The sequence below is a fragment of the Lacerta agilis genome, chromosome 12 (genome assembly GCF_009819535.1).
Source record: "Lacerta agilis isolate rLacAgi1 chromosome 12, rLacAgi1.pri, whole genome shotgun sequence".
Classification (NCBI taxonomy): Eukaryota; Metazoa; Chordata; class Lepidosauria; order Squamata; family Lacertidae; genus Lacerta; species Lacerta agilis.
This window is the reverse complement of record NC_046323.1, coordinates 26,036,171-26,049,574: the sequence shown is the minus strand read 5'-3', so window position 1 is coordinate 26,049,574 and position 13,404 is coordinate 26,036,171. Positions and strand designations below refer to the sequence as shown.

Below are 13,404 nucleotides of genomic sequence, written 5' to 3'. Positions count from 1 at the left end.
GCAGCTGAGGGACACAAAGCTCTGTCCTCGAACATCTCACTTCAATTCACCATTCCTCAAACAAATGCAACAGCAGCAGGAAGCACATGCATAATAGGAGCAGAACAATGCACACATATGCCATCTGGCATTTGTAGCCTGAGCTGCCTGGCTCTCAGCTTTCCTGTTCCAATGGTACTGTCTGTGATGCACTGGAACATGACTAGGGAGTACAGGAAGATAAGCAGCACCACTAACAGCTCAGGAGAGTGAAAACAGCCTGCAAACATGCTGAGGGGGTATAGCAGGGGTAGACTGTTGTCACTACTTCACCCCCAGTGTCTATTGCCTGAAAAAAATCACCTTACTCTGCCTATAAGTAGTCTGGTCCTGGGTGACAGGATGACAGTCCTCATGGCCAAAATGGCATTCGTGGTGGAGCAACTTGTTAAAGAGAAGATTTATACATTCCTGGCAGCATCAGCTGAGCGTGCTTTCATCAGCATCCCTTGAGAAAACAAATAAAAAATATACAAGAAATAAAAAAGCAAAACAAATCTTACCATGAGCCATACGGTGGCACCAGTAGTAACCAAAATCTACTCCAAGGAATGTCAAATACCACGTCCACGGTGAGTCCCATGGCAGTTCCAGAAGTCTATAGTTGTCCCACACATAGATGTATATTGCCAGCTCAAAGCTTCTAGACAAAGCTCTGAAATTTGGAAGGCATAGTTCAGAAGAAAATTTCTGAGTTCAACATGCAGCCCAATTCTATTCAGCTTTTATTCAGCAGAAAGTTACTCAAAAGAAGTTGAATATGGTTTACTCCCAAGTACTAGGAGATTGTTGCTTGACTCCATGCCTTTCAGAATCATCAAGGGTCCATTCAGTCTCATGTGCTATTTAACACCATAGGAAACTACTGGACAGTGTCGTATGGGGACTTGGAGGGTGGTGTTATCAGTATGCCTATGATAAGCAGCTCTATCTTTCCATTCCATCAGAATCAGAAAAGGCTGTGTTGGACAAGGATGTGGAGGCATTGACAAATGAGACGTATAAAGCTCTAAATGGCTTGGGACCAAAGAAACTAAAAGATTCCTCTCAACCATTTCAAACCCCACAATCAACAAGTGAGTCCTTTTTGGCAGTGCTGCCACGTGCACTACTCAGTTGCATCAATTTTTCAGTGACGGTTCCCCATTTGTGGAATGCCCTCCCTAGAGAGTTGTAGGTCTCCATCATTACTAATACTCAGGAGGAATTTGAAAACATTCCAGTATTGGGTGGCTGAAGAATACTGCTCCTCCCTGAGATCACTTGATGGAGTACTTTTTAAACTGTAATTGTTTTTTAAGAATGTTTTAACTGAAATAGAATGTTTTTGTTTTTAGCTTGTGGATTTGTTTTCCACCCTGGGCTCCTTCAGGAGCCAAAAACAAGGTAAATATAGGTAAATATAAATTCAGTAAATAAATAAATATTGTAGAAAAGCGGTGAAAGAACACTTGCTGAAGCAATAAACACAAATTCATAAGGAATGCAAAAAAAAGGTGAAGATAAATTATTCAAAATCGAATCAACAGGGCCCTACCAAACTGAATCTACAGAAGCAGTGGCCCAATGAGCAGAGGGAACATTAAAGAGTCAAAAAATGACAAACAAGACAAATAAATGCAGTCAGCAGTATTAAGATTGCTGCTATTGTGGTGCTGGGATCTTAAACTGACCCAAAATTACCTGTAATGCTCTGCCCACCTGATTCCTCTAGCTACAAAGAATCACTATGATCAAAGTGTGTTAACACTAAACTATTATTTGGGAAATGAATTGGCAGTGTTTCCTGGTTACAATTCAAAAAGCCAAAAAGAATTCAGAAAGAGAATGAGAGGACCCTCTTTCACCTCTGGCTGTCATAGTCCACCTGTGCCTCACTCATAGCCCTCCAACAGCTGCCCTGATTTTCCACGCAAGATATCTGTTTAACCTCACTTTGGCAGTTGATGGACCGAGAATTTCCATGCAACTTTCAATGGTAGGTGAACCTGCCATTTTCTAAGGCAAAACACCTGGAAAATGTTTAATTTTCATAAGAGTCCTGTTCTTCAGATATTGTTAAAGATGATTTTATATGACCAACCATATTTTTACAATTTATAGCATGAGGCATTCACAAGTCTTAGCTTAAATTCTTAATCATACAGACAACTGGCGAGAAGAGAACCAATGCTAGTCTAAAGGGAACAAAAAAAAAAAGTATTCTCAACATCATTTCACTGCCCAGGAAATGAAAAAAAAGGGGGGGGGAGATCCAGCAACACAATGTTATCATTTATTGGCCACTATCCAGTGAATAGTTACATGGACTTAAGCCCCACTGAATCAAAAGGGCTTAAGAGTGCCTGACTCTGTGTTGGATTGTGGCCACTGGATACTGTTTTCTCACTTTGGCCTTGTTAATAAAAGAAATGTAATGCTTTTGCAGCATATCCAGAAATATGAACAGATACATTTCCTCCATTTTTATGAACTTTCATTTTGCCCTTGAGTCCTTTTTTTCCATGGGTTGCAGCCAGAGTGTAAAATTCAGACTAACTGCAAAGAAATGGTTTTGTTTTGTTTTGAAAAGTCACGCAAATAAATTGTGCATATTTTTCATTTATCAATGGATTACAAAAAATGAAACATAATAGCTAGAATTATAAGAATAATTCATTATATCACAAAAAGCATCTACAGCTACTTACCGGTATGTCTTTTTGGATAATATTTTATGAAAGTCAACAACCTAGCAGTTATTTAATGCTTACACTTTTTTTCAAAAACAAACAAACAAACAAAACTTTCCACTCCCCCCTTCAATAAGGGTTTCAAGGAAAAAAAATGGAAGATAATTAAACTGATTATTTATTTGGAAGTAAACTTTTTTATGTAAATGGCACTTGCTCCAAGAAATGTGAGTAGAATCAGAACCTCTGACAAATTTTCATTGCAAAATAGTAGGAAAATTCACTAAGATTCCAACTTGGCTTTAATTTCTACCTATTTTGAAGTAATGTAGCCCTTATATGCGATTCTGCAAAAGGTTAGATAAATAATGTGTGAAAAATCCATAAATTGCTATCTAGTTTTGTGGAATAAAGGAAAGGGGGCTACTAGGAAAAGCTGGATCTTCAAAGACTAAAATCCAGAAGCTATGACACAAATAAAATATGAGATAGGAAATCCACTTATAACAAGGGCTGCCAACCTTTTTGGATTAAGTGTGCACATTGTGAATCTTTTGTATGCTGTGGGGCACAAAATGGCTGCCATGGAGAGCATGGCATAACACAAAATTAGAAAGACAGACACTTTTTACCACCTTATGCTTACCATGAGCAGCTATGCATGTTCTGCTGATTCTGATTATGGAGCAAAATCTCACTCTTACACTTTCTCTCTCTCTCTCTCTCTCTCACACACACACACACACACACACACAAACACACTGTTCTTGTCTAATAACAACAGGCAGCATTTATCAGCACAAGGGAAATATATTATTTATTTAATAAAATGTGTACACCACTTGATTGTAAAAAACAAACAAACAAACAAACCTCAGTGTGGTTTACAAAGGTACAAGCTGGCCACACCACTCTTATTTCACAGAGATTGCTTAGAAGTCACCAGCACACACCATAACTAAGTCTACAGACTTACTTTAAAATTGAAATTTACATTTCTCAATGGGAAAACGACTAGAAAATGTAAAATAACAAACATTTCCTAATGTTTTCTCTACGAAAAAGGAGGGAGAAGCAGCAGCCTTTGGAAACCTCAGGTTGAAAAAGCAAAAGAGCTTGCCTGCAATCTGAAATCCCCTTTTTATTTTTTGGACAGTTGCCAGCTCTCGAGCTGACAACCAATTTATTACTCTGTCAACCAACTTATTAGAGTTGACACAAATCGAGTTGAAATATGCTTGACATGCTAGAGTCAAGGCTTTTTCTCCCTTTTCACACTCCAATACAAAGCCAAACTTTCCGCAAGGTGGCGGAAAGGGGAAGGAAGGAGTGGGAGTTCTATTCCCTGACTTCGCTCAGGAAGGCAAATATGATCCACTTCTACCCTCAATATGCAAAACGGGCTATAAAGTAACCTTAGGCTAAGAGCAATTCACAAAAATGGCAGAGTTTTGAATACTATTAGCAGAGCCTAGTAAACGCTTGCTTATTGTTATTTTAAATCTCTGCTGTTTCCCTTAAAAATAAAAAATAAAACTCCAACCAACACAAAAGTATGTACCATTGTTTTCAATGGGATATACTCCATGGTAAGCGTATAAAGAATTGCAGCCCTTATAGGTTAAATAAATTTCAGCTATTTAAAAAAATGAATATGAAACAGCTGCATAATTTTAAAGGTTATCAACAAAGGAAGATGTAGAATCACACATAATAAAAAATTCCAATAGGAATCTCCCCTCTTTCTGTAGTCAATTCAGTGTGGAGAGTTATATTAAGTTGACAGCATTAACTATATCTTTTTCTGGTTTTAGAAATGGAAGTCTTCATTGCAGGCATGGCTAAAAAAAAACACAATATTAAGTGTACAGCCTATATACAAAAGTATATTGGCAAACCAACTGAAAAGTATTTTCTGACAATACACTGCAGGCAGCAATCCTACATTTTCCCATGGAAGTTCATTCCTTTCAAATAAATGAGACTTCAGTTTAGGATCTGAATATAAGAATATTATACACACACACACACACACACACACACACATACTTCACATCTACCAAAATGTTATTGTGAACATTTAGTTGTAGTTCTTAATTTCATGGGGGGAAATGAACCAATATAAGAACTAATGCATGAACTGTAGTTGATATTCATATCTGGCATATATATAGTTATTTTGGGAGAAATGATTATTGTTTTGCTTGGTTCACTGAAAACTTTTCAAGACTTAAGGCAAATTTTATTTGTAAATTTTTTTAGCGTCAAGGTTTTCAGTACTATCTAAAAGCAAGAATTCGATATGATTGGCAACCCTCTACTTACAGAAGGGAACAGCTCCATTGAGTTCAGTGAGACTTATTCCTGAGAACTGAGCTTTAATGTTTCTATCCCAAGTTTCCATTTCTAAAGTGGTTTTAACAAACTTTAAAGCTTTACATTTACATGAATTTTAAATGTCTCTTAAATTATCCTTAAGCAATTTACTATGCTTGTTTTTGTTCAATTCTTACTTGGAAGCAATTCCCACTGTGTCCAATAGACCTTACTTACTAAGTTTTTTAGGATTGCAGCCGCAATATTCTTCCCCCTTTTAAGAGAATTTAAAACTTGCATTACATACTTAAATTTTAAATCCATGGCTTCAAATTTCTTCACAGCAACTAAAAAGGTATTCTGATTATATGTCTGAAGATCTGTTCCAACTACAGGTTTGATGTATTGCAAGTCACCATTTTAATACTAATCACATGCTTTCCAAGGAAGTGGGAAACTTTCTCCGGTTAGCCGAGAAGATGAAAATTAGTCCCTAGGAGAGGATATCATCAATAGTGCGTTAATCTAACCCTCAGCTGTTAATGATTTACACTACTATTTCCCCAGATACAGTGAGCTCTGCTGAAATATTATTTTAACAGTTTCTGTCAAACTTCCTTACTATGTATTTGCTGGGGGGGGGGGGAAGGCTGCCTGAAGCTCTAATGGAAGGAACTTACTATTTTTTGTTTGCTTGCTTTTTAGGATAAGAAATGACAAAGGAATGTTTTAATTTTTAATCCTGTTAGCTTTGCTATTCATAACTCATCTAGAACAATGGATAATGTTTGGTAAATTGTTTAATACAGGGATGGGGAACTTCTGGTCCTCCAGATGTTGCTGGACTACAACTCCCGTTGTCCCTAACCACTGACCATGCTGGCTGGGGCTGAAGGAAGCTGGAGTCCAAGAACAACTGCAGGGCCATAGACTCCCTGTATCAAACTATGACTTGTGCTTAGCAAGCACCAATCAATTTGCTAGTTCAGATGTAAGGTCAACTATGAACTAAAGTAGTAGTACCCAATTTGAACAAAGCATGCAAGGGAAGCAGCATGTGGAACGTGCGCAGAGGAAGGCAACCAAGATGATCAAGGGTCTGGAAATCAAGTCTTATAAGGAATGGTTGAGGGAGCTGGGTATGTTAACCTAGAAAAGAGGAGACTGAGAAGAGAAATGATAGTCATCTTCAAATGTCTAAAGGGTTGTCACACATGGAAGGGGCAACAAGTTTGTTTCCTCCTGCTCCGGAGGTAGGAACCAAACCAATAGATTCAAGTTACAAGAAAGGAGATTCTGACTAACTATCAGGACTTTCTGACAATAAGACCTATTCGACAGTGGAATGGATTCCTTCAGAAAGCCTTCAGCGTGTGCCAGAACTGCATTATTGTTGGAGCATGCTTTATTTATAGAGCAAGACCATTCCAGAAGTCAATACCGCCACAGAGAAATCCCTCTTCGTCACTAATGCCAGATGGATGTCTGCAGGCTGTGCCCCAACAGGAGGCCTCTGTGGATGAACTTAGTGACTAGACAGATATGTGTTGGAGAAGGTGTTTGCTCAGATAACCCAGGCCCTAGTTATTTAGGGTCTTTTAAGTTAATATCTAAATCCTTAAACTAGGTCAGTTGCAAATCTGGACACTGGTGCAGTTCTGTTAACAATGGTGTTACATGGCCATGGCCAGACACATCATTCAGCAACCCAGCAGCTGCATTCTGCACTAACTGCAGCTTCAAATATTAAGGGAAGCCCCACATAGACTATTACAGTAATATATTCTCAAGGATACCAATGCATGGTTCATTGTAGCCAAAGATGATAAAAAGCAGTTCTCTCCCTTGCAACCACAGGAGCTTCCAGCAACAATGATGGATCCCCCATGACAGCCATTTTGTGTTATGCCATGTCCGCCACGATAGCCATGTTGGGACTGGCACTCACAGCACTTTCTCAAAATTCAAAATGTGCCCAATGGTCCAAAAAAGGTTATCAACCCCTGATTTAGTCTAGTCTATTTAGTCATTTACAAATACTTTCAGATGCAGATGTGGAAAACCAGTTCCTGCAAAACTACATATTGTATTAACAGCTGCATGCCTCAATGGCCTAGTTTGTATGTTACATTAACCCATAATAAAATAAACTTTGGTTTAATGTGCTCACTGCTTAAGCAGTAGGTGTTGGGCTCCTTCCACGCTCCTCGTGCAGCTGCGCTGCAAAGAAGCAAACCATGGTCTGGCTTAACATTAGGCTACATCCAAACCCAGGCTCGTTGTTTGTTTCTGTCCAAACAAAACATGAGTAGTAGCCAAGGTGTGTTCTTATCTTACAACGAGTGGAGAAGAAAAAACCAAAAGCCTAGCTTTGGAGGCAACACTGATTGTTTCCCTGCAGTGCAGTGGCAGCAGGAGAAGCTAAATGCCTTCAATTTCACACTTCACTTTCACATCCAACCCAACCTACTAGCTTTTTTGTGTTAGTGAAAGCTAGTATTTGCCATAGGGGATTATTTTCCCCTAAACATGAATCAGCCAAACCACGCAAATGAGAGGACTCACTCTGGAAGTCGAGACAGGACCCCTGCAGAGAGACACGCTATGCTGTCATTGACCCGAGCTGATGATCCCTTCTGAGCCCACTTAACAATAAACTCTAGAAGAATCAGGGTAATGAACCATGGAGTTGCCTAAAATGAAAAAGAAACACAAAAACAAGATAGTCAACAATAAAAGACGACAGAGTGCTTATTTCCTAGTAAAGATTTATACTTGAAAACACATTATTTTTGCTACCATCGCATCTGCATATTGTAAAAATGACATGCTTGGATAAGCATTACACATTTTTACAAGTGATGATGACAGCACAATTCTGTTCTCATTTGTTAGGAACATGTCCCATTCAACTCGGTCTCATTTACGATTAAGTTAGCATCATAAAGGATCGTATGTAAGCTACCCCTGTGTCATGTAGTTTTGCAGGAATATTGTTGTTGGTTGACTGGAAACAGAGCATAATCATTCCAATTTACAAAAAAGGAGATCCCCAAGACCCTACCAACTACAGGCCTATCAGCCTACTAGATATAACTAACAAGATCTACACCAGATTTCTCCTTGAGAAGTTGACCAACTGGCCTATTCCATCCTGAACAAGCAGGCTTTCGGAAAGGCCACAATATTTCAGGCCACTGCCTAGTCCTCCAATCTCTGATTGGCAAATACCAAACCAAGTTCAATTCGAAGCTATATGTTGCCTTTGTCAATCTATCCTCTGCCTTTGATTCTATTAATAGAAAGGCTCTTATGGCTGCTAATGGAAATTCACTCGGATATAACTGCCAGAGTGAAATTTGGACCCCTTGGCGCTCTCTCCCGTCCCTTTCCTCTAGCCAGAGGCATTAAACAAGGCTGCCTTTTGGCTCCTTTTCTCTTTAATTTTTACATGAATGATATAATAACAGCTATCAAAGCCTTTAACCAACCTCTTTGCAACAAGCAAAAATACCCATCTTACTATACGCCAACATGGCAATCCTCTCGCTAACAAAGTTGGGACTCAGCAACAGAATGAGAGGGCTCATGCAATTTAGTGAAGAAAACTTCCTAAAAATTAATTTTTCTAAAACCAAAATTATCCCCTTCGGCACGATAAAACCAAATCCATCATGGATTCTCGCGGGCCACACCATTGACCAATGCTTGGTCTTTGAATACTTGGGCATTACTTTCCACTACAGATCATCTTGGACAGCCCATTTAAACATGACCATTCTGGCCACTTGCCGAACCACAGGTGCTTTGGTGAAATTCTTCTTCGCAAAAGGTGGGCAGCTGGTGGTGCCAATCAGAAAGATCTACCTCAGTAAAATACCCCCAATGTTGCTAGATGGGGTGGAAATATGGGGGTGGAACCTGAATATCCTCCAACGACTGGAGTCTCTGCAAAACCTCCTGGCAAGAAAGATCTTGGGCCTCCCCAATGGGACAATGGTGGCCCAACTGAGAATGGAACTGGATCTACCATCCATCGTAGCAAGAGCCCATTATCAGGATAATTAACTACTACAAATCACTTGCTGAAACTCCAAATTCTCTATTAGCCAAACAAGCCTTCTTAGCCTTTACCGGCAGTAGCACCTGGTCAAAGGGAATGGAGACCATCTGCGATCACTACTCCCTTCCAGACTTCGTCGCCCTATCCTCATGGGACAAAGACAAAATTTGCAACTGGAATCTTGCTGGGGACGCAGCCCTCGATCTAGAACTATCTAACGCGGCCAGACTCTCCACATGGTTCCCTCGCATGAAGGTAGTTAGATCTCTGGCCCACTATTTGAGTGACCTGATAAATCCTACACTAAGAAGGGCCTTCACACTAGCTCGATTTCATGCCATCCCCACAGCATTCTTACAGGGTTTATTTTCCAATACTCCTCTGGATCTTCGACTCTGTCCATCCAACAAGGGAAAGATAGAGGACTTTATTCATTTTTTCTTCTACTGCCCAGTATATGTCTCAGCAAGACCCAGGCTTTTCCTTTTAATCCTGCTGATCATCGCCCGGGACGATGACCACATGAAATACTTACTGGCGGATGCCAACCCCCTGATTTCACGTGGAGTGGCCATCCACATATTACAGGCCCTGAAACTCAGGGCCGCCTTTTTGGCCAACTGACCTCAGCCCTAGTCCTATGTAACGTCCTGACATAGACACGGTCGACATGCCCTGTTATTGCTGTTTATTTTATCTGTATTACTCAGTATGATTTTACACTTGATGTTTTAACTGTATCTGTAGTATTCTATGTATAATCGTGACAGGTCACTGCCTGGTCTCTCACTATGTGCTATGGCCATATGGCTAATGCAATAAATAAATAAATTGATTGTTGTTGGTTGATTTTTTTTTATTTTGTATTACATCAGAAACTCAGTAACAACGTATTTTCAGTACAGACAATTCACACATATAGCTGAGTCATCAAGAGACAGGAGATCAAGTGAAGTGTCTGAAGGTGTGAAACCAATCCTAACTTGAACATGACATTTATGAAGCAAATGGTATTTTAAAAGCATATGAACGTTCAAGAAAATATAGTAGGTCATAGGCACTGCAGTTATTCCACACTGCAAGCTATACTGATGAGGCTGAGTAGACTCTGGGATCTAGTTTTTCACAAAAGTTCATAGCAGAAGTAGAATTTAGGTTCTCAGATCCAAATTTCATTCTAGCACTTTTCATATGTGGGGGTGGGGAGAGGAGAGGAGAGGAGGATCACACATGATGCTATCACTCCCAACCGCCACACGCTCAATACAATGTGTGTGTAGATCCTACAATTCATATATATATATCACATTTTCTAGTGACCAAGAACCCTGGAAAAGCCGGTTTGAATTAACAAATAGGCCACTGATCCAGCTCACCCACTGCTGTATATATGACTGGCATTAGCTTTCCAAGATCTCAGACAGGCAACTTTCCCAAGCCCTTACCTTTTAAGATTTTGTGTTCTCTTCCCATCACTGAATCCCCATTGCAGAATGCCATTCCAGAACTAGGACTGGGATAGATAACTGATATAGTGAGATGAGAGAGCAAGGTATCTGGTGAGTGGGAAGATCTCTACCTTCTCCTACTCATCAGATCAACCTGCAGGGGGATGAGGCAAGGTGGATGGAGTCTGCCTGCATGTTGCACGTGCATGAAACAGAGAACACCTGCATGTGACTTTCTGCTCTGTGCCTGCCTGTATGTGTGTGTGCAGGGTGCAGTGCAGTGTGTATATGTGTACACACACGTGTGTTGCCCATGCGGCCCTACGAAAAGATATCCTCCATTCTTCATGCATTATTTGGGCCAAAGAATGTTAGCTACCACTACTTTAAGTAACCATGTCAGGAACTAGAGACATTCATGTAAATCATGTGTTCTACCACTATGGGACCTATAGTCCATTCCAATCTGAAAAGTGCTTCTATTTCAGGGCAACAATAGTACATAAAAGTGCAACTGTATATGTATACTGTATACAACAATAAACATTCCTTCCCAGCTGGGGACATAATTGCAAGCCAATAGTCTGATCCTATGGGTGGGCTGGTCCTATTCAACTAACTTTTATTCAGAGCACCCACTGAAATTAATGGTCATGACTTAGGCCCATTAATTTCAGTGGGTCTACTCCAAGTAAAGATTAACTGAATACAAATCATTGAATTCAATGAGACTTGCCCAGGTATGTGTGCTTATTGTGGGAGCCTGGGTGCTCCACTTTATCCAGGCTTTTGACACTTGGGATATAAATATTTTTAGGACCTACCTTATTTCTGTGCTGGTAAGTTGTTTTAATTGTTGTAGCCCATCCTGGGACCTTGGGGGTGAAGGCCAGGTAAACAGTCATAGATACTTCCCCCCTCCCATCATTCACCCAACACTTGGTATTAAAATGCCAGTCCATTTTTGTTTCCCCTTTTTATTTGGGCTTCCTCAGAATTTCCTGTATCATTCTTATTGAAACCTGGTGCCAACCTGCTCTCTGCAATATTAAAATCCAATTCATTTCAGGCCAGAGTCAGGGCCTGGAACACAGGAAGTTGCCTTAGGCCCAGTCAGAACAGTGGGCTGCCAAGCATGGGCGAAGCTACTGAAAAGCATTAAAAGTACTCAGTCAATTGAGGTTTCCACCCACCCACCCAACCAAAGCGTCCCCAGCCCCTGTAATGGGGGGTATTTTTTTACCTGTGATTTCCCCACAAAACATCATCAACTTTAGGGGGTGATCCGACTGTCTTCCCCAACAAAAATCCTGGCTATACCCATGCTGCCTATATCAGTATTGTCTGCCCTGGTCCAAAGTTTCGGACATGGGAGTCTCTCCCAGCACCTGGAGATGCTGAGGACTGAACCTGGGGCCTTTTTACATGCAAAGTGTGTACCATAGGAAGGGTTACCAACTTGAATAAAATACGGAGGGGGCAGGTAATCCCCACCCTGAAAAATAGATAAGACACCATGTGAACAACAATGCCCAGGGCTTTTTTTCCCCAGTGGGCACCATTTTTCTGGTGGGCGCCATTGCCATTCTAAGGGAACAAGGGGGAAATCTGGCCCCTCTTTTTCTAGGAAAATGGCGCTGGCAATGTCAATTAATTGGGGTGGGGGGCTCAAAAAAATTATTTGGGGGGCGAAGACACATCGGGCCCCCGGCTCCTTGGGCCCCAGGTCTGCCCCACACGAAACAGAACAGCTTCGCCAGCACTTCCCCCCCAAAAGAGCCTTTTTTCTCCTCACCCCTGAGATAAACCTCAACCCTATGGCAGCCCAAGAGAAGTTTCCACGACGTGTGTTCCACAGCCCAAAGCACAGCAGGCCACCCCCGTTGCTTCCTCGGGGTTCGTGCATGGTTGGGGGGTGGGAGAGAGGAGATGGGCAGCATTAAATCCCCCTCAGGTAAAAAAAACAAAAAAAAACCAAGCGAGGTCGAGGCCGCCGCCTCCTCCGAGCTGCGCTTGGCTCACCTTGTCCACGTAATCGGGCACCTCCTCGACGGCGCGGAAGGAGCTCTCGTTCGGCGTGAGGGCGTAGAAGAGGGCGCGGAGCTGCTGGGAGACGGGGAGCGCCCGCTGAGGGGCAGCGGGCGAAGAAGCTGCCATGGCTTGACTGCGTTCGCCTTGTTTGTGCAGTAGCTGCTGACAACGACGCCGACCGCCTTTTTTTATTTTTCTCCTGAGGAGAGGCGCGAGCCCAAGGCAAAGAGCAGAGAGGATATTAGCCCTGCGCTCCCTTTTTTTCCCCTCAGGGGAAAGTTCAACTTATCGGGGGTGGGGAGGAGAGAGAGAGAGAGAGAAAGAGAGAGAGAAGCGCTCGCTCGGTCTTTCCTCGCTAGCCTTTGGGGTTAGTCTCAAGGCCGCGTCCGACGCGGTCCCTGCCAGGGCCCTACGCCACCCGTTTAGGCAGACAGCCTGGGAAATAGATCGATGAACTGCGCGGGTTAATCGAGCTCTGCGGCTTCTCGAACCAGGCCAGCAGCGGGTAACCCATTAGTTTAGGGGCGGATCCCGAACCTGGCCTCAACGGGGATGGAATTTCCCGTTATCTCGTTACGAAAGTTTGCCGCCACCCTCGCTTTCTTGCTACGAGGTTGCAGCGTGATCGCCCAGGTTCTTTCGTGGAAACGAGGCACAAGGGAGGCGAGGAAGGGCTTATCTGATACACCTGAACAAACTTTTCATTCTTTCTTGGAGAGGCGCGCAGCAGCAACCCAAAACAAGCCTGCTTTGTTATCCTCGCAGCAGCAGCATCACTTTTTGTTCTGCCACCCATGCTGGACTTCCAGGCACATACATACTTCTACTTCTTTGG

At 41.9% G+C, this 13,404-nt stretch overlaps 1 protein-coding gene across 1 annotated transcript in view; it reads right to left on the bottom strand.

Annotated features, from left to right (window-relative positions):
* The window catches only part of AGMO (alkylglycerol monooxygenase), a 114,221-nt gene extending 101,421 nt beyond the window's left edge, over window positions 1–12,800 (bottom strand). The window contains exons 1-3 of the mRNA XM_033165509.1: window positions 12,561–12,800; window positions 7,593–7,720; window positions 543–694 (exon numbers count right to left, since the gene is read on the bottom strand). Coding sequence (XP_033021400.1) covers window positions 543–694; window positions 7,593–7,720; window positions 12,561–12,695 — 415 coding nt within the window. The 5' untranslated portion in view covers window positions 12,696–12,800. The remainder of the gene's footprint in view (window positions 1–542; window positions 695–7,592; window positions 7,721–12,560) is intronic.
* Window positions 12,801–13,404: the final 604 nt, after the last annotated feature.